Source organism: Hippocampus comes, unplaced genomic scaffold, assembly GCF_001891065.2.
Source record: "Hippocampus comes isolate QL1 unplaced genomic scaffold, H_comes_QL1_v1.1 scaffold307, whole genome shotgun sequence".
Lineage (NCBI taxonomy): Eukaryota > Metazoa > Chordata > Actinopteri > Syngnathiformes > Syngnathidae > Hippocampus > Hippocampus comes.
This window is the reverse complement of record NW_017805337.1, coordinates 1-20795: the sequence shown is the minus strand read 5'-3', so window position 1 is coordinate 20795 and position 20795 is coordinate 1. Positions and strand designations below refer to the sequence as shown.

General features: G+C 48.9%; 2 protein-coding genes across 7 annotated transcripts; both read right to left on the bottom strand.

Moving 5' to 3' along the window:
- Nucleotides 1–1211: 1211 nt before the first annotated feature.
- On the bottom strand, nucleotides 1212–3937 carry LOC109516921 (regulator of G-protein signaling 21-like). 2 transcript variants are annotated; one of them, XM_019871744.1, is made up of 5 exons: nucleotides 3713–3937; nucleotides 3408–3467; nucleotides 2635–2699; nucleotides 2296–2462; nucleotides 1212–1705 (listed from the first exon to the last, which is right to left on the bottom strand). In XM_019871744.1, exons 1-5 carry the CDS (start codon nucleotides 3778–3780, stop codon nucleotides 1517–1519), a joined length of 549 nt encoding a protein of 182 aa, XP_019727303.1. In that variant the 5' UTR covers nucleotides 3781–3937; the 3' UTR covers nucleotides 1212–1516. The 2 variants fall into 2 exon arrangements, with proteins under 2 accessions (XP_019727303.1, XP_019727304.1); XM_019871745.1 differs by having other exon boundaries at nucleotides 2635–2696.
- A 4404-nt stretch (nucleotides 3938–8341) lies between these two features.
- Nucleotides 8342–15686, bottom strand: LOC109516920 (regulator of G-protein signaling 21-like). Of its 5 annotated transcripts, none has more exons than XM_019871738.1 (5): nucleotides 9431–9591; nucleotides 9212–9268; nucleotides 9109–9167; nucleotides 8818–8984; nucleotides 8342–8629 (listed from the first exon to the last, which is right to left on the bottom strand). In XM_019871738.1, the coding sequence occupies exons 1-5, from the start codon at nucleotides 9517–9519 to the stop codon at nucleotides 8444–8446; spliced, it is 558 nt and encodes a 185-aa protein (XP_019727297.1). In that variant the 5' UTR covers nucleotides 9520–9591; the 3' UTR covers nucleotides 8342–8443. The 5 variants fall into 5 exon arrangements, with proteins under 5 accessions (XP_019727297.1, XP_019727298.1, XP_019727302.1 ...); XM_019871739.1 differs by having other exon boundaries at nucleotides 9109–9173; nucleotides 9218–9268; XM_019871743.1 differs by lacking the exons at nucleotides 9212–9268; nucleotides 9431–9591 and adding an exon at nucleotides 15665–15686 and having other exon boundaries at nucleotides 9109–9209.
- Nucleotides 15687–20795: the final 5109 nt, after the last annotated feature.

The following is a 20795-nucleotide window of genomic DNA, read 5'->3' as shown; positions in this document are numbered from 1 at the left end:
AACTTAAAATGACCTGAAACATTTACATAAACGGCATGCTATGGAGTCTGTTTGTGTGTGTGTGTGTGTGTGTGTGTGTGTGTGTGTGTGTGTGTGTGTGTGTGTGTGTGTACAGATTGAAGTGGAGCAATGAAACGTGACATGGTATCAAGCATTGACGTTTGCGTGCTTCAAAGAGGAAATGTTCACTTCTATTCTGGCCAGTAGTCAGCATTTAGGAACGACGCTATTAAAAAAAAAAACAAAACCAAAAAAAAGTCACTGTCTCAGTCGCTGCAGTGCAACATTTCAATCCTATTCGACTCAAAAGCGAGCTCAAGTTTCACCTCGATGGCACAGTTTGGCCTCGGTTTTCAGGAGTGCAAAATGACCGAGTGGCTCCACTTGGACCAAAGTTCCAAAGTGGAACGGGTTACCAAAGACCAGGAACCAAAACATGTCGATTTTGTTTTCTCTTGGATTTTTTTGGGTGACTGTAGGCGCGCGTTACTGACGCCAGCCGGCGTGCGCGCCGCGTAGAGCGCTTGCGTGGTGACGTCACGCCGCGTTCGCCGGCCACGGCCGGCGCGAGAGCGGAACTCACTCTCTCTCTGTCGCCGCGCCGATCGGAGGCAGGAAACTCGGCGCTACGTTCACCAACACTTTGTTGGAAGGTAGCCCGAGGCCATTTGTTGTCGCCGGGTGACGTTTGGAGCCGCCGTCCGGCGACGTATCAAAGCTAATGTTGCTAACGTCCATGAGCGCGCAACCTATTTCGAGTGGTTCCAATCCACAGGAGAGCCGGCGAAATCGTCCGAGTAAAACACCGGCCGGCCTCAGCTCACTTTATGCACGTGGGAGCAGAATTTAAAACCATTCTGAGACCCAAATTGACTCCAATGTAGGAATTCAACGATGATAGAAGGCTGACCTAACACCGAGGACAGAAGAGTTACTCCGGAAACGCTGCAAAACAACCCCCCCAATTGTCAAGAAAGGGGAATTTGTCTCTTCAAACATTGAGGCTCGGTGTGTTTTACGGAGCAAAAGCATCTTGCCAAACACACGTCATCACATGAGTGTGATTCCTAGCTTGCACACTTTAGCCTTAGCGCCAAAAGAAAAGAAAAAAAACCTCTGCGACCAAGACTGTCGAGGTCCGGCCAACTGTGCGCAAGTGCGTTATTCACCGATCAGAGTGTCAGTCACTCAGAGGTTCCGTTTTTTTTTTTTTTGTAAACCAAAAGCAACGATGACTCATTTTCTTTGGGACTGGCGGGCGCAACGTGGTCGTTTTGGTCGTCTGCTTTCATATTAGGCGGGTGCGCAGTGTGGGAATCCTTGTCACGGGGAACATCGAGTCCAGGGCAGAGTCGAGGGTCCAGTGAGGACTTCGAGCGAAGCTTTTCCCGCTTTTGTCTTCGCGGCGTGCTTTCGGAACCCTCTTTTCTTCCCCTTGGACCAGACCGACACTCCCCGCTGAATGGAATCCCGCATTGCAATCGCGAGTCGTACGTCCACCGGCGTCCGCTTGCTCTCAACCTTTGGTGGCGTCGGCCGAAAGGTTTTCCAGGAGAGTTCTGTAAACGTCCGAGCGTAGGAAGCGCGGGTACGAGTCTCTTTCCATCAGCCCGTAAACGATTTTCTGAGCGTCGTCGAAACAGTGGACGGTGGGACTCTTGACGCTTCTTTTGATCTGCTCTCGAGTGTGATAGTCGATGTTGATCTGGAATGAGGCAGACGGCGGGGGACGTTCGTTAACAGGCGCGTTACACGAACATGCGTAAGTTCCAGGACCGGTGTCACAAAAAGCTGCGTTTCAAATCCAAACTTCCTGTTTTCCCCTTTGAAGGAAGCCATCCGGAGTCGAAGGCACTTGTGCGGCCTTCTCTGCCAGAACTTCACGCGCGGTTGGAAGGATTTTTCCGGGATCCCTTTGATGACCGCTTTGTGCTTGGGAAACCAGAAAAAAAAAAAAAAAGAAAAATAGACGGAGCCGGGTCGGGAGGGTCGCGAGGGTGACTCCGGCACAGCGATCGATGTTCTTCTCAGTCAGAAACCGGCCGGACGCTCGGAGCATTTTGAGCAGGTCGTCACGGTGACGCAACGCTCGCCTCTTCTCGCGCACCCAACAAACCAAATGCGGCGGCTTCCGTTTGGAGACGTCGGGTCCGCGTCGAAGGGGAAAACTCGTCGTTTGGGTTTGAAATGGCAACTTCTGTGACTGTCAGCATGCGTTTCGGTGTTGCGGTCAAGATTTATGGGCTTGAAATAACCACGGAGATCAAAGCGACGTTTGCGCTTCAACCAACTGACCTCTTTCGGAGATTCAGCTTTGACAAATTGCTCGTAGATTTTCTTGGCTTTGGACGCCATTCGGAACGAAGACTTGATCTTCTTGTAGTCTTCGCAGGTGAGCCAAAACTCGATGTTCTCGTCGCTGTATTCCGATTTCAGAAAGTTGCGGAATGCCGCTAATCCGTCTGAGGATGACCACAATCAACTCAGAGCAGACCCGAACGACATGTGGCTTCATGGTGCGAACACACACACACACACACACACACACACACACACACACACACACACACACACACACACACACACACACACACAAAAATCCCTGCGACGGTTTTGGAATTTCCCCCAACGTACATTTTGAATCCAGCAGCCGCTCCAAAGACTGCGACCATTGTTGGGTATCTTCTAGAGTGAGCCTGCTGAGAGACGACACAAATCGTGTAAGGCACCCACAATAAGTATTGCACGGGATACCGTAAGACACAGGTGTCAAACACAAGGCCCGGGGGCCAGATGCGGCCCGCCACGTCATTTGATGTGGCCCGCGAAAGCAAATCATGTGTGTCAAACATCCACGATCATTGCTCAAAATACGGACCGAAATGTCAAATTGTCACGTGTGATAAATAACGTTGAGACTTTGTAATACATTTTTTTTTTAACCCGGTTTACACTCGATTGGACAATAATTGCACAAAGATCAAACAGACAGTTGACTGATTTCAAAAACTAGTTATCCATCAATCTGATTTGTTGTGCCCAAGTAATAATCCGATGTGATGATGAAACATCGATTCACTTTCACTGTCGTCGTGGCCCTCCGAGGGAAGACGTCACTCCAAAGCGGCCCCGCGACATAAATGAGTTGGACACCCCTGCCGGAAAGTCAAACTCCGCTCACAAAAGCCACGTTGCATTTTGGATAGATTTCTATTTTTTTGTTTTGTCGTCTCATCTCAACATGTCGTCGGCGCGCATCGTGCGCCAAAGCAAGCAAGCAAGCAAGCAAGCAAGCCGCGTCGTCCGTTTGAATCCTTTCCGAACGACCATAGATGGGAAGGAAAAGGAGCGAGCCGGCTATTTTCAAAAGCGAAATCCCCGCAAAACACCCCAATCGCTCTGCTTACCTCTCAGAACTCGACGAGTGTGAGAACATGCACTGGAGTCGGCACATGAAGTTCTTTCCGCTGCGCAGATAGAAGGCAAAAGCATCGGTTATAGATACTATCCCTGGATTTAGCGCCGTCAAATTAATTTCTGGTGAACCTGTCCAAGAATGTCGGGCATGTTATGATAAGCGCGCGGCATCCAGTCAAGACTGGAAAGCGCGACCGACTCAATTTGTTCTCGGGCGCGGGCTGGCTTGGAGACGGAAGGCCAGACCAGAACGAGCGAATCGCCAGACGGCTGCGCGACGGTGCTCTCGACTCACATGTTCTTGTTTCGCTTCCTGTCATCTCTGTCCATGATGAAGTGCGGTCGGACGACGAGCCTTGGCATTGTTTTGTCAAGCGGGCGCTCGGGGGCTCTCGGTCGGGGTCATGCCGCGGCCGAGAAAGCCTTTGGATGCTCCCCCCCCCTGAGCCGGCCGCTTTTTATACCGAGGTCCGCCGTTGCTGTCGGCGGGGGCCGCTGGCTGGGGGACATCAGCGGCTCAGCCCAGACTGAAGAGGAAGCACCCCTTCCTCCTCCTCCCGTTTCTCTTTTCCTCCCACCTCACGCTTGGAAAGAACCCAACACTCGCACCGTACTCTCTTCCTTCCTCGTCGGACTGCCTCGTACAGGACGTCTTTTTGTTCCTTCGCGAGCCGAGCTTGTCGGCGCCGCGTCGTCGACCGCGTCCTGCGCCGGCATGATTTGCGCTCCGCCGAACGGATTCAAACGACGGAAACGGCGACCGCGATGGGCAAACGGTGACTTTCATCGGGGTTTAGCTATGATGACGGCTCGTTTTGAAGGGAAGCGGCGCTTCTCTTCTCGTCGCGTCCCTTCCCCTCAAAGCGTTGACCGTGATATGAATTCACTAAGGCGGGAAGACGTTCCGAAAAGCGAGTCTCGCGGTGCTTGATTGCAACGTTGACATGAAGCCTCAGCCGACAGCGTTAGCCTGGCACGCCAAAACTGCAACGGAAAGTGTCCTATGGGGGACGCAACGTCGTCTCCCTGCGTTTTATTTCTGATTGTTTGCATGGACACGAGAATAGAAGGACTTGGATTTGCCTTCAACTGTCCATTCAGGACTGGGCAAGACAAAGGAAACTGCCGATGGCACGTGTACGACTGGCAGTAACAATGCTAAATTTGACGTTAGCCATTCCTTAGCGCCAGTATCGGTAGTCCCCACTGCGCCCAATTTTGTGTGATGACATCATTTCTTCGGGTGGCCGGTGGTGATGTGCTACACTCGCCCGACTCGCGTGCGATCGGGTCCCACGCGGCGACGATGTCGGCCGTGAATGGTCGTTTTGTCTTATACGTGCCCCGCGACCGACCGCCGACCCGTTCGGGGTGTCGTCCGCCGGGATGGGCCCCGGCAACCCCGCTCAGGAAAAGCGGCGTTGGAAAACGGATGGCCGTTATTTCTGAGGACGTCTTTCACAAGCCGACCTGACTGGAGAATCCTCCATTGGTCCGAAGCTTTCCACAAAAAACAAGCTTTGACTCGGTCGACAATATAATTCTTCATTTCCAATGAAAAAGGACCGTTTGATTGATTCAAGTCCGCTCCAATTCTTAACTCATTCACCCCCAAAGACGTATTTAGATGTCTTTTCAGAGACCACACATTGAATCCCAGCTCCTCATTTTTTTGACTCTACTTGAAAAGGGTCTGAAAATGGCCATGGCCGACCGTCCTTGGTGGAGCCCGGCCGCTATTGCCCCTCGCGCCCAAATCTGACCTATGGCTCGGCCTCGCTCCTTTTGCCCAAACACGGTCAGAGGAGCTCAGGCGTGACGGACAGACGGCCAACACTCCACACTGCAACTTGTTCTCCGCACGCAGCGGCAATTTCGTCATGTCGCTTCAGCATTTTGGTTGCCGCGCGTGAAGTGAGCTTTTCGGAACCGCGATCTGATCTGGAAGGCCGATGAAGTGACCATGAACGCAACGCATTTTTCCTTTCCGCTGCCGTGGCAACTGCCAGACTGTGCGATCACAGACAGCTCGATGATCACTTGATGATCATCTCTGGCAAGTCCTTTTAGATCACAGGTGTCCAAACTTCAGCCCGGGGGCCATTTGTGGCCCGCCATCCATTTTTCAGCGACCCACGACATGACCGCTGAAAATGACACAGGCCGCAAGGTCAGTTCGAAAAGGTGAAGGCGGGCAGAATGAGAAGCGAGGGCGGACTCTGGAACTTTCCGCGATACAAATAAACCATATATGATTCAAAGAACACCAACATTTCTCTTCAAAACACTGCGAGATTCCATTTTAGAGGCAAAAATAGTTTTGTCCACTTCTTGGCTGATTGATGGAAGACGTCACATGAATGATTCTCAACTGCAAAATGGCCGCCTTACGACAGTTTGTTCATTTTCGTGTTCTGAATGTGACGATTCGGCGGCTGTTCAGCGCGGAGCCGGATCTCGTCCGTCGGCGAGGCCGAGGGCTGCCGGCCACCCCCGAAACTTGGAAAACTATTTGCCTTCACACCTTGAACAGAAAGCGGATGAACGATACGTTGTCGAATTGCCTTCTTGACTGACATGAGCGTGTTCGGACAGCCCCTTGCTTTGGATGAGATCTGTTCTGTGCGTTATTGAGCTGGGCTTGCTCCTTTCTGTTGAGTCGCGCTGTTTTCCTGCACGTCTCTCATGTTCGGGGAGCGTCTTGGAGCAGGACTCGTTGGGCTTTCAGTAGAGAGCGTCACTGAGCATGTTGTTCACGAGTTCACCGGAAATGATTGTTTTTCTCTCTGCCGTACAATAAATGAGGGACGTGCGCACTGCTTCCCCCCCAGTGCTCTTCCAGCGTGTCCGATGGAGCCGCGCTCTTTCTTTTTCCTTTGTTACCTCGTCGTAAGCTAACTCAAGTCAAGCAGAAGAAGAGTTTTTGCCCGACATTCAGTGCGCTTGAAATATATTTCTGGAGTTACTGGAGCATGGATTTCAATTTCAAACTGCAAGGCGAAATGTTGCGTCGTCGACAATCGTGAGCGAAATATGGAAGACGACGACGGGCGAGCCACTTTGTCCCTGTAATGGCCAACTTTTGGTCACAGCGAGCGCTTTTGTATTCTCTCCCGTCAGAGAGGGCGATGAGAAAATTCCCCTAACAAGGCAGCGCATTCAAGCCGATCTGTTCCGCATCAGGTTGTCCGATGACTGCGGCGCTGTCGTTTAACCCCCCCCCCCCCCCTGAGTTATTCTTAGCTTGCCTCGCTACTCCTTTTTAAGGCACATTTTTTCGGAATAAGGCCGTTTACACAGCAGAGGAGGATCAAGGGTTGCCGAGGGGTTACCTTTTTCCACTTTGCTAAACGCTCTTGCCGGTGTGCAGTGGAAGCTCTTTGTCCAATTAGAGCATTTATCAGACATGCGACTAAAAACAGAATCTCCTTGGCTGCCGAGTGGTGGAAACTTGCTCTCTTCTGACTCATGCCCATCAGCGTGCCTCCACTTAGTCAGTCAGGAAGATAAATATACTCGATTGTCTCAAAGCTGGCACGACACCAAACGCCGTAGTCGTCCTTCGTGTGGACGGACCGTGTCAGGTCCACACCGGCCTGTTCGAATGACTTCGTTTTGAGGCCATGAAAAATGTGGACCGGCGGGATCCTTTCCAAACTTTTCCCACCGTCAACACGACCAATAACTGATATGAGTCCACACCTCCGGAGGGGAAGTCAACAAAAACATTTGTGAACAACTCTTCACTGGGGCTATGGCTGTTTTGATTGAACATGAAACTTGTGTTCGGCACACACCTGCTGTCATTTTACGGGCCCCTTGGTTAACCCGAAAGTTCAGATGTTGTAGTAGCGTCAACATTGCTTCCTGAACCAGTTGTTGTGTTTGAGCTCTCCGGATTGCACTCTCTTTCAGTAACGGGCTGAAAGCACACGGACTTGTCATTTATCGAACCCTTGATTTAAACCAATAGTGTCATCAAGAGAAGAAAAAAAAAAAGGTTCATGAAGCAAATTCGAAGCTTCATCTTGCCATCACTCGTTAACAGTGCAACTATTGCCCATTCCCTTCACTTTGACTAAGGCAGACAGTCTCAAAGCTTGAGGCCGCCACCCATACTTAACTGCAACTATGCCGATCTTTCGGGTCTAGGGATACTTGTTTTTGGTCAGGAAAGTCCTCCGTTTTAGGACCCTACCCAAAAGACCGCACGTATGAAGGAGATGGGATAACGCTGCCACATGTACTAAACAGCCAGGATTGACCTGTCGTGACTCTGTTTCTCCAGCAGGTGGCATTGGAGGGTCGTTCCCTTCCGTTCCGCACCCGCTCCTAATTTTGTCATCTGCTCGCACCTTTTATCAGGGACCATTCAAGCAGTCACCTGCTGTCGAAATATTGGCTTTGCTCTCGTCCCATCCGTCCAAGTGCTTATTGTTGACCTTTGTCGTCCTTGAACACAATCATAGTCCGGGTTTGTATTTTCTTGTTTGTTCTGTGTTTCCCTTGGTCTTGTTTGTGGTGTTATTCTCGGGCCGGTTTTGGTTTTCCTTGTCTTTTTTTGACAAGTGATTTTGCTTTTGCAATTTCCCCTTGCCGTTGCAAACGCTTTTGGTTGCCCTCATTCGTATCCTGGTAATTTTGTTACCAGCGTTTTATGTTGTGTTTTTTCGGTCGTGTGACCTTATTTTGAAAATAAACACATTTTTGTATCTCGGACTTCTCTTGGTCTGCGTTTGCGGAATCCGCTCCAGTTCGGGACTCGTCCGCAACCCAAACATGACCAGGATTTAGCTCACGTCTGGTGTTCAGCATTGCTTTCCATTCCCCACCAACAGTTACGTCTCCCATTCCTATTTGACAAACAAAATATAGAATGGCATTTTTATTTATTTTTTGGTCCCACAGACAACCAAGCAATGAATGAATGAACGCTGGCTCGCTCTTTTTATTTCTTCTTCTTTTCAAGCAGCTCACAAGAAGAAAGCGGTGACAAAATCTTGGCTTTTCTTTCCTTTGTCCGAGTCTAAAAGTACCACAAGGTCCTGGATTTCTGCTTGAGGCTCAGGTAAGCATCGGACTGCAGGAATCGCGGACAAGAGTCTCTTTCCATGAGCAGATAAACATGTTTCTGGGCCTCGTCGAAGCATCGCGGATTCGGTTGATCCAAGGATTTCTTGATCTCTTCTCGAATGCGTTGGTCCACATTGATCTGCGGGGGACAAAGATACTTTCATGTGGTCTTTTCCCCATCGTTGACCAAGAAACATCAGTTTCATCCGTTAACATCAGTGCAACGACGGTAACGTTTCATGTGGTCTTTTCCCCATCGTTGACCAAGAAAAGGCGGCGCGGCGCCCCCTCCCGTTAACATCAGTGCAACGACGGTAACAAGCGCACCTCTTTGGAGGCCGCGGGCCGGACGAACTCCTCGTAGATCCCTCTGGCTTTCCACGAAAGGTTCTCCCGTGAGGCGGTTGCCCGGAACTTCTCACAGGTGAGCCAGAACTCAATGTTTTCTTCGCTGAACTCGGATCGCAGATGGGAGCGGAAAGCCGCCAAATACGCTGTAGCCAAAGAAAAAAACCGTTTGGCGATTACAAACGAAACATCGGAAGGAAATGGCGCCGCATCCGCATGCCCTCGAATCGCTGTCCTTTTTCGGGAAGGAGGTGGTGAGCTCCGCCGTACCTCGATCCTGCAGTAAGTCTTCAAGCCTCGGCTGAAGTTTGCGGTCATCGGGCGGGCCGGCAAAAAAAGGTTGTTCCCGAGACATGTTGGGGATAGGCCTACTGAAAAATATGAGTCAGACATGTCATTCTTCTCTGTCCCGTGATTGACAGAGCGATCGCTAAACAGTGAAGAAGAAAAGAAATCCTCTGAAAGCGATTCCGTTTCAACAAGAAGCAACCGGGAAGGCGAGCGATCTCGGATGTTCTGTCCAGTCAGGAACCGAAACCATTCGCCGATCACAACGCATTCTCCATCACACTCATGACATTTGCCGACTTACCTTCTGGGCCGTTTCGCCTGTTTTAGGAGCTCTTTTATCTGGCAGAGACCAAATGTGGGGAAAAAAAGATTTGGGAATTGTCGTAGCATTCCTGCCTTATCCGCAGCTGTCGCTGTGTTCAAGAAGCGCCGAGGACTCCCTGTGCTTGCCTTTCACCTCACAGAAAGGTATGGCGCCCACAGGAAGGTGCGGCGCCGCTGACGTGAAGGGCGCAAGCTTCGACGTGCCTTACGATCAGCAACGGGTGGACGGACGACACTCGCTCGCTCTTGTTGTTGACTCGCGGTTGTAAAAATCCAGTGCGCTCAAAGTGCCGTGGTCATTTCGCCTGCATGCACCCTGTCTTCCCCCAACGGGGTTCAAAAAGTATCCATCTATCGAGTTGCGTCGAGCCCTAACTCGAACCCTAAACCCTAATCCTAAAGGCTAACCTAAACCCGACCCCAACCCAAACCCAAACTCAAACCCTACCCTCAGCCAAGGCTTGACTCGAAGCCTAGTGCTACCTGTAACCCTGATCCTACCCTAACACAAACCCGAATCTCACCTAACTCGAACCTGCAGCCCGAATCCCAACCCAAACCCAAACCCAGTTCTTCTCAAATAGTATTAGCTCGATGGTGTAAGGGTTTTTTTTTTTTTTTTGCACCTAGCGGGCGATAAGAAGTGCAGTAAACAAAGCCTCAGGGACAACATGAGTTTCACTTAACTTAACCCTAATTTGACCTAAAGCTTGAGTTCAAAACCCGAATCCTACCTTGAAACCCGAACCCCAGTTTAATTTTAAAACGTAACGCTTGTATCTGAAAAGTAGTTTAAAGCCCTACTTTTAAGACAAGACAAGATAAGAAATCCTTTATTAGTCTCACAATGGAGAAAAATAAACTTCACCCTAGTTTAAAACACAATTTTGAAACCATGAACCGAGTTGAACACCCAATTTTGTCACCGATTAAGGTTCAATGTGGTTTTTGCCCCTCGAGTCTGGAGACGTTTTTTTCCAGCCGTGTTTTGAAGCGCTCACTGTTAATGTGAGTTTTAATATCACAACTTTTGGCTCCATCTGGTGGCCGTTATTGCACACTGAACCGTATTCGGGCTATATGATCTTGTCACCATTCCATATTGAGAGACGGCGGCAGCCAGCCCAAAGCGCTCGCGGCCTGTGCCCGCGCCGCTGGGCCGCCGGGGGCTTCGCTGCCTCTCAGGGCTCCCTCGGCGCCCGCCGTCCATCTCTGCTTCGCTCGCTTCTCTCCTTCTCCCGCTCCCTCCTCCTTTCCAATCTGGCTTCATTTACGTCTTGCCATGCTTCTCCCCCATAATATTGTCACCTTCCTCACCCATCATCGCTTTCCATCTCATTGTGCCTCGGGACCCCCCCAAGCCCATTACTGACGACTGCCTTTCCTTCTCCTTGTTATAGCAATCGAGCTCCCACTTTTGTTTTGCATTTGTCTCTTCACGTCACATCTGTGCTTCTGACCTACCCAGACAGGTCCGGATACGTTTCCAACGACCGTTTCCTTGCATTTCGCATTTCCTTCCCACTTTTGGACCTTCTCCTTATGAAAGCAGCTTGTCCCTAAATCGCACCATATCGCCTCCACGTAAGCCAATGCCCACTACACCTCCAGAGGGCAGATTTCATTTTCTGTAGGGACTTTTTTTACATCATCATTCTGTGCGGCCACACACACACACACACACACACACACTATCCGCACTGCCAAAGAAAAGTTGAATTTTGACAACTAATCGAAGTCCAGGTACTTCATTTGAGATTGCCCAATTTCCATGCATTTTACGCAGGAATTGATTGAAAACACAACGAATGGGCCGGACATCTGATGATCTTATTACAAAAAAATAAATGTCAATGGAAACACACCGTTTTTCCCCGCCACGTTGGTCAGGGGCAACAGACTGAAATATTACAGCGCCACTAAATTGATTTAAGGCCTGTAATGAGAAATGGGGACGAGTGCAGAGAAAAAAAAAAAAAAGGAAAATGGAGCCAAGCTCTCCCGTCAGTCGCTGTCAAATGCGGGGCCTGCAATACGCTCAGGTGAAAGCCGTCAGCTTTTCAAGTGAAGAAGAGCCGGCTGGAATCGTCCTACTGTATCTTTGCCGGGGCAACTCAGATTAGAACTCTCATCGCTGCCACCGTCACGCTGCTCGACTGTCTCCTCCAAATGGATTTGATAAAGCAGATGGCAAAATGTATCCCGAATCCTCCCTGAAGCGACCAAGTTGACTGAAATCGCAAGTGTGCTTCCTATCACAACAGGAGAAAAGAATTCAAGTGACTTTAAGACAAATGATCGTTAACTGGAGTGTGGGGGAGGAGCGTGGACAAACAACAGCAAAAATAAAAACAACAAAAAAACAAAAACTTGAATGCACCTTTTACGGCTTTGCTGTTTCAACGATTTTTTTTTTCTTCAGTGGATTGTGCTCTGCATCCTGATTGGCTAAGAGACTGCAAACCAATGCCAACCGTCTCCGCGCCTCGTCTCTGGACAGATCGCAACAAAAACAGGTTTTGATTGTTGGATTCATTCTATAGTTTCACGATGTGATCTGTCCACGCCAGTTTTACGACAAAAAAACAGATTTCCCAGGCTGTAAAGCAGACGCCGCCATCACAAGTGTTGCGACTGCAACTGCAAAGAACATTTGATCAAATCAAAAACGGACAATTGCCAAAACGCGCGAAAACAAACATGAAAAAAGCAGCAAATTGAAAAGTCCTGCTTGAAACGCAAATGTCATGGTTCTGTTTGTGACCAACAGGTGGCACTGTTGGGCTCCGCCTGCAGCTGCACACCTGTTGGTCATTGTGTCATTAGTTAGTTTGTTTAAAAGGACTCCCGGTATGACCGCTCGTCGGGTCATTGTTGCTTGTTGCTGTGTGCACGTTGTCATGTTTTGTTTTCTGTCTTGGGTTTTTTGCTACTTTGATTTTGCCAGACTTTATTTGAGTTTGTTTCTCCAATATACTCCGATTTGTGTTTTTGTTCAATCCATTTTGGTCAATCCTCCCTGCCTCCTCCCTGCTTTTTGGGGTCCTCCAACTACCATCTCGCAAAACATGACGGCATCCTTTCACAAGAAGCTCTTTTTTTCCGACTTTTTCTTGGAAACAAGTATTTTCAAGAAACTGACCAATGTTCACCTGCTGTTTCCGAAACAATGGTCAAAGGTACTTTTTGTTCCTGATGAAAGAAGATGTTGACTGCTTTCTTTTCGTAGGTCCCGTGCCGATGAAGCGTCAGAACTCAAAAATGAGTCAAAATGGTCACAAATGGCTGCCAGCGGCTCTCCAAATTTGAGAAAAAAAAACAAAAACAGATGGCCTGAAATCAGAAGTTTGATTTTTGTCATTCAAACTAACGCAGAAAATGATTCAAGAAAACATGAAAGTGCTTACGAGTTGACACGGCTTAAAGTGTTGCTTTGACGGTGTCTGGAGAACACGGAACAATGAGGCACACGAGGCTACGCCGTAATGGGGGAGCTCTGGCGTTGTTTTTTTTTTTAGTATTGCGTCATGTTGAAAGAAAACACAGCTCAAAGAAGTCTCTCACATCTATTTGATCTTTTTTTTTTTGTGTCTATTGTCGCGGAGGGGCGATGAAGGAAGGGAAATACAGCTGGAGGCAAATGCAGAACGCACAGGGAGAAACTTTCAATAACAACTTCACAGATCAGAGCAGAAGCGCTCAAAGATACCCCACAAAGAGACAACCATCCACAAAACACATCCTACTTTTTTTTTTAGCGACATACATTCGAGTTGGGCAAAAAGTCAGCGCCATTCCAAAGAAGGAGTCAGAATGGTGGGGAAGTCTGACATTTCAATCAGCTGTGCCAGATAGCTCAATTGGATTGACACTGCAGCTTTCAGTGGGAGTATTAAAAAAAAAAAAAGAAAAAAATGCCTGTTTTAAAATTCCTATATGAACAATAAATATCACTATTGCGTAATTCATCATTTTATTATTATTATCCAGCAAGGCTGTATTGTGTATCGGATACTATCGCGCATCGCCTCCATTCCCTTTTGATTCCGATCGCTATTTTGTCGTCATGACAGTTGGCTTGAGTTCAACCTTTGTCGTGCCGTCCCGATTGCGATCCGTGTTTTGACACATTCTGGACATTAGTGACGGAATGGGGAGACCACGTGACGCACTTCATAAATAACCAGCGGCGTCCAAGTCTCCGTAGGCAGCCCAGATGTTCAATTAGCAGTCAGAGGTGGGGGGTCGGGGTGGGGCGTCGGCATCCGACAAACAGAGAAATGGCAAAGAGGGAGGAGGCCATGACAATGAGTGATGGGCGCGCAAATGGAGGGGAAGGGGCGAGCAAATGGATGCCAGGGATGCCAGGGACAAGGGCGACGCTGAACTCCCTCCCCAGCTATCTCTCCGGTTCTCGCTTGTCTGGGCTGCCGGGAAAAAAAAACAAGAGCAGGTGTCGACAAGCGCTGCCGCGATGGGGATTTGCACGTGCGATGATCCCGACGGGAGATCCTGACTGGACGTCAACCCGTTGGCCGAATGCAAGCTTGGAGTGCGATTCGACCGCAGCCCGTCTGCCACTTGATGAAGCCGTGACACGTACGGTACATTGCAAACTTCCAATGGAACGTGACCTTGATGTCTTCCGACGATAGCGGCAGAACCCCCCCCCCCCACCCCATTCTTTGTAATTGGGACACCGAGACTTGGTGAAGCTCTTTGCATGAAAGTTTTGATCCAAATAAATCCTGACGCCAACCCCACTTGCGGATGATTTTATGAGCTTCAAATTGGCCGAGGCAAATGCGATGGGATGAGCGGCGTCACCCGACATGCGCTTGGCATGAAAGGTTGAAAAATTCCCAGGCACTCTGGTCAACGAAGCCTCCGTTGACTCGCTCCCCCATGAAGATTTGGATGTAAGCTTTTGTACTTTGCGATGGTTCTTCAAGTACATTCCACATCCCCCCTAATTAGTAGGAAGCAGGAACCATGAAATTGGTCTATAAAAGCAACTAGTCTACGTCTTAAATAATTCACGAGACGCCGCCTGGACAACACCAATTGCAACCGTTGCATTCTGAACGACCCGAAGCTCCAAAATAGCGCTCGGAGAGGCTGCTTCCGCGATTGACAACTCGACTGTTCCAATACTTTTGAAGGGGAGCGTGTTTGAATATGCTGCTGAACATTTACTATTGAGGAAGGCAGAGGGTGGTGGGGGGGCATGAGAATTCAATGAAAAATGTCAATCTAATGACTGGAAAGAGCGTAATTAACTTGGATTAGAAAGACAGTAATTGATTTGGAATCTTAAACTTATTCTTAATCAATTCAAGCCCCCCGCCGCCCCCTCCGCCTTTCGTGTCCTGCCTGCCGCCGGATACTTTCAAAGGCTGTCTGCTGTCTTATTTTTCTAATTTTGTTGCGTTGGGAGGGCACACGGGGCACGCGTGCCCGCTACAATGCTGACTTTGCATGCGCCACCCTCGCCCTTTTGTATTTAGTTGAACAAGCCAAGTCTGAAAAATATCAGATTCAAGAAGCACGCAAAAAAAACTGTCTTTTGGTAGATTATACCGAGCATGAGAACGAGTTCAATTTTCAAATGGAGGAACGGCATTCGCAGAGAAAAACAGGGATAAAATATTGTGCCGTAAATTGAGATGTGAGAGTGTGCCCCCCCACACACACAGACACACACGCTGTCTTTGAGCATTGTGTTGGCTGTGCAAGGCAACTCCACTGTGTGGAGCTGTGTCTCTGTGATTGCCTGCTCCTTGTTGTCATCCTTCTTCCCCGTTTTTACCTTTCGTTCTGTCTGCCCTTTTTTGCTTTCTTTCCTTCACATGCCGCAGCCGTGGTTCGTTGGTGCTAAAAGCTCCAGAATGCTCCGTGACCTTCGCGTTTTACAGCTCCGGAGCTGAGACGTGGCTAATACGTGGAGGCGACCGGGAAGGTGCGCGGGTGGCCGTGCACTTGGCGCTTTTGTTCATTTGTAACATCAATCCTGCTCCATTCAGCGACCCTCTCATTGAAGCGATGACGTCTGGCTGGCTAGCGACACATGGAAAGTACCTTTCAACCAAGTCTGTGGAAATGAGAAAAAAATAAAATAAAAGGACACGCGCGCGCACACACATGTAACGGAGTGATAAGTTAGCTTCATTCAATGATGGCGGAAGTGACGCGGCAGCACGCGGTGTGGCACCTGCTTCCCGTCGTAGCGGCAGTCAGCGTGAAGAGGAAGGCACATTAATACTAAGCGATCACGCACGGGCATTTTGTTTTCTTGTAAAAGTAGAACAAATATTTTGTTGGTCATCAGAGATACGAGAAATGCACATTGATAGTTGTCCAGGACTGAATGAAGCTTCATCATTGCATCTGCCGTACCTGGTTGCGGTGCCGTTTTATATCTAGATATATGGATATATGTATCTCTCTCTCTCTCTCTATTTGTATACATATATATCTGTGATTGGCTGGCAACCGGTTCAGGGTGTCCCCCGTCTACTGCCTGAAGACGGCTGGGAGTATATATATATATATATATATAATGTGTGTGTGTGCATTTTAGAATACAGTTGGAAACCAATTTATTTCCATAGTTGTCGAAAAAGTGACATCCATCAGGATTTCGCTAGGGGAACAACTTCAAGACTTGACTTCTTGGAAGATGGCCGATACGAATACAGGAGGAGAGGAGCCTGTGACACGTTTGGCCCGGAGCAGGCTCCAGCCCGCCCGTCTCTCGGCTTCCCCTGGGAAAACCCCCCCATGCATTTTCGAAAGGGCTCACGTTTGGTGAGTTTGCTGTCCGATCGAGCCTCATCGTTATGCAAGCGCTTTTTTTTTGTTTTGGCAGCGGGGAGGGGCGCTTCTCAGGGTCATTGATTCCCAAATGAAATGAAAAAGGCAGAAATAAGATAACTTTTTTTTTTTTTTTTCACCGGCTTCGTTCAGGTGTGCCCTTCCTGGCATCTTTAGTTCCGGAGCGGCTTGACACACAACCCAATTCCATCGCTACATCTTTGCCGCCAAAATGGCTGAATGTGTTTTGCTTGGCAATCTTGCGTTTTTTTTTCCACGTCGATTGTACCGGTACTCTTTTTTTTTTCAACCGCATTTCTCTTTCACTCAACTTTGTATGGTGCCCGAAGAGTGCGGCCGGCGTCTTTTGTTGTGCTCGCCTTCCTTGTGGAGGCTGTCAATGAGTGTCTTCTGTCCAACAGTCAAGTCAGCAGTCTTGCGCAAGATTGCGGCGCTGCTCCTCCTGACTTCGAGGCCGTTTAAAGGCTCACGAAGGCTTTGCAGGTGTTTCAACTAATTAGGTGATTAATGTGCAGTACCAGCAGATTACAAAATGGAGGGGTCCCCCCCCCCCCCACACACATTATGAGTGTTTTGTTTTTTTTTCGCCCCACCTCACTGTAGTCATTAACACTGCAGGCTTTTGCGTATCTGGCATGGGATACGGCATATTCCCAATTAATGTGCCATAATAATATTCGTGGTGTAAATCTACCTCTTACGTGGCTGGGAAAAAAAACCTCATTCACATAAAATGGTTACATAGTTGTGCATACTCAGGCAAACAAATACTTTGCTGAACTGCACTTTACATGGCAAACTCCTTTGTTTGAAACATGATATGACAAAAAAAAAATAAATTAAGGTGACGGGGGGGCAGAGTGAAATGGATTTTTCTCTATTCAATATATTTCTATTTGTGATTCAAGAATAATTTTTTTCTTCAATATACTGTGGTGAATGAAGATAATTCAATTTTAGAGGCACAAATAGTTTCCCCCACTGATTTATGAAGATGCCACATGAATGATCCTCAAGTAACTGTTTAAGAAACGGTCACCTTACCGCGGTTTGTTCTTCTTTTTTGGGTTGTGAATGCGGAGAGGAGATTCAGCTGTTGCTCAGTGCAGAGCCGGATCGATTCTGTGAGACAGAGGGCTGTTGGCCACCTCAAAATACTTGAACTGAAAGCTGATGAACAACACAAACAATCTCGAATTGCTTTCTTGACTGGCTTTAGCGTGTTTCAAAAAGTTGCCGAATTTTCAAGTGGCACTTTCGCCTTTCCATTTTTCGGTACGCCCCCCCCCCTCCCCCCAACGAAAAAGTTTGGACACCCCTGGTTCAAACGCATTCCTATTGTGTGACAGTGTCAAGGCATCTTCAAGTCTTCCCATCGAATTTTTCATTTGATTTAGGTCTGGGCTCTGGCCGAGTTCTCTGTTGATATCTACAGTACGTATGCGTTGCGTTGTCATGCTAAAAGCTAACCTCGACACCGCCTGTCAAGCATGCGCTATCGTACAATGTGCCCGCACGTCGACCTCATGTGAATTTAGGTCGCAGTGGTCCACATTGATTTGTGAATGACACGTCACCGTCGAGGGTCTGATGAGACATTGAACTCTCGGAAAGGTCGATCTGCTTTTCAAGAATGAATGCTCTCTTAATTCTCGATGTTTGACAGATTACCTATTTGCAACCGATGCTGAATCGTTTGGGGGCGTTAAGAACGTGCTCTCCATCCATCCATCCGGCTGCCTCTTCTCCTCAGAGCCGTTGCAATGGAGTCGCATTTATCTCAAATGCCAGCGTGTCCTTCCCGGAACGCAGGACTCCGGGTTAGACCTTATTTCTACCTTTTACTTTTGGAACAGAGCCACATGCTCACGGCAGAATGTGGCAAATAGAACCTTAATGGCACAGCAGCAACACACCAGCAGACTTAATTGCCTTCTACCAAGCTTTGCTATCAAGTTGGCCGTCTCGCCCTAAACGACAGACCGGAATCATTCTTAAGGATTGGTGTGGTATGGGGAGAACCCCCCCAAACAATTCCGTTTTGTGAGATTGAACGTGGATTGGCTGGTTTTGCTTGACAGCGCAAACAAAAGACACACACAATGCAAGCCGTATCCTGGTAGTGAGCTTGCACACATCAGGGGGAAAAAAAAAACAACCCCCACTGAGATGTCTTCCTCCTCAACATATGTTCTGGCTGAGGCTGGGACTCTCGTTTACGAGTAGGCTGGCTTGACACGTGCTCGTTGTTTTCTTGGTGGAAATTGCTGTGAAAATACATTGATGTATTCAGCAACATCTGTCATTTTGGTCATAACACTGAAGAAAAAAAAAAAAAAGAAAGGCTCACCATATATAATCGCTATGGAGACCGGTGCACGCGTGATTGACAGAGCTTGTCGGGGGCTCTTATTTTTCCAATCAGCAAAGTAATTAAAAATGGGCCTCATGGGCTCCCCCGTGTAATCCGGTCACAGCGGTGAGATCGGCCACGGAGAGCGATTTGTTGGCAATAGTGTGTCAGAATACAGTCTTTGGGTGCACCTCAAACGTAGGGGGACGGCCCGCTGCAATTTGACAATGGTCAGAAACTGATTGAAAGAAAAGAGGGATCGAAATAAATACAAACAAGACCAAAAAAAAAAAAAAAGTGGAGCAGGGCTGGCAAAAAATAGTTGGAGGCAAAGACATAACAAGCACACAGGGAGGGAATGACCCAGGGAAACACATTGGGTCAAAATAACAATCTAAGACACTAAAATTGTCCGGACCAAAGTCATTCTGGACTTCGATAAGAAGGACAGGAGCCCAATTGGGGCCAGTCCGGTGGGGGTCTACGACCTCGGACAAAGCGGCTCAGCCAAGCCGGACAGCGGGACGGTCAGGATGCCAAGCGCACCGGAACCGTCGAGGCAGTTCAGGCGGGCGACGGCTCTGAGGCCGGGCCCCAGGAAGTCAGGCCGGACGTTAAGTTTTAGCCGGCCACGGGTGTGCACTGCCAGAGCAGGGGGGGGGGGTTTGACCCCTTTACAGCAGCCGGTACCTCATGCTGCCAAGGAGATGCTAGCTGGCCGTGGCCTGGAGCTGTGTCAGTTTGATCAGTCTGATCAGTCTGCCGCCCCAGAAATTGCAAGAGGCCAGAAACAGGGGCTCATTCTGGACGTCGATAAGAAGGACAGGAGCCCAATTGGGGCCAGTCCGGTGGGGGTCTAGAAGGAAAGACTGGCAGACGGACTTGCTCCGTGGGAGGCTTAAGTGACGGCCACGCAGCGGTGTGAAGAAACAGATGCAGCGATGTGATTGAGACACTGATGGGGAATGAAGTGACAAGAGAAAGATACAATCTCTGAGCGACACGCGGTGAAAAACTGGCCGAGAATGAGGAGAGGAAGAGGCGAGGGTTCAATGAGGAGATGACAAAACGGGGTCAACGGAATGACAAATGCCATACTGTACAAATAGCCTGTCGGGGGAGCCAAATGCAAGTTCTTGGGGGGAGACAGAGGAGGCGGCGACTGGCAGTGTCCCCACGGATGGCCCCTTATTAGCCGTTAGGGACTCGTAGGGGGCGGCCCAGGCGTATGTCTGATATTGGTCCACATCATATATCAACGAAAATTGCACCCCCCCCGGAGTCACGTCATGGCGCATCCGGATTGGTCAATCTCCCTATTAGCAGTTCTTTGCTGAGGGTCTGTTACAAAACTGTCCTTGGGTAGTTTTGGAGTGCTTTTGATCATTTGTTAAAGCCCGCCCCCCACATCTTCCTTCCATAAAAGGACATTGTAAGCAACTGTGGTCATCTCTGGGTCCATTCCCCCCCCCCACGAGGAGACCAAACAAGTGTGCGCCTTCAAAGACGCAGCGCTTGCTTGTATACTCGCTAGCAGAGCCGACGCGCCAGCCTTTTTGTTCTCAAGGACCAAGTGACCGGCAGCTTCTTGATCTTCTCTGGCCACATTTGGCCGAGCATTCAAAACAACAATCTTCTATTGTTGTGTGTTCTATTCAAGTGTCATCAAAAAGCGACGTTTGGTTGACGCCATCTAGAACAGCAGAGAACCAACCGCGGAGATCTGTCACGGGCTAAGACGCCTTCCAGCACTCCACGATGAAACATTCCTCTGCTCCTATCTTTCGTGAAAACAACAAATCACCATAAAAGAAGCCCACATAGCAAAGAGCCGTTTTTGGTCCCGCACCACTTGGCGCGTGTTTAACACCGAGCCCATCAATGTGGGCTTGTTTTTTTTTTTTTCTCACGGTGTAGAGCGAGGATGGCAAACACGTTTTCATCTCGGTCCGCACTGAAGTAACGGTTGCCCTCAGGCGCTCGCTTATGATGAAACGACATCCCGACGTGCAATGGCTAGGAGTACAAGAGGACACCAAAAATCCCGGTTTGGTACAGTAAGGGAACAAATTTGCTTCTCTTTCGACTTTTCTGTTTAGTGAGAGAGTACCGGTACTGGAAAAAGGATCGTTTGCTGAAATGTGACAATGCGCTC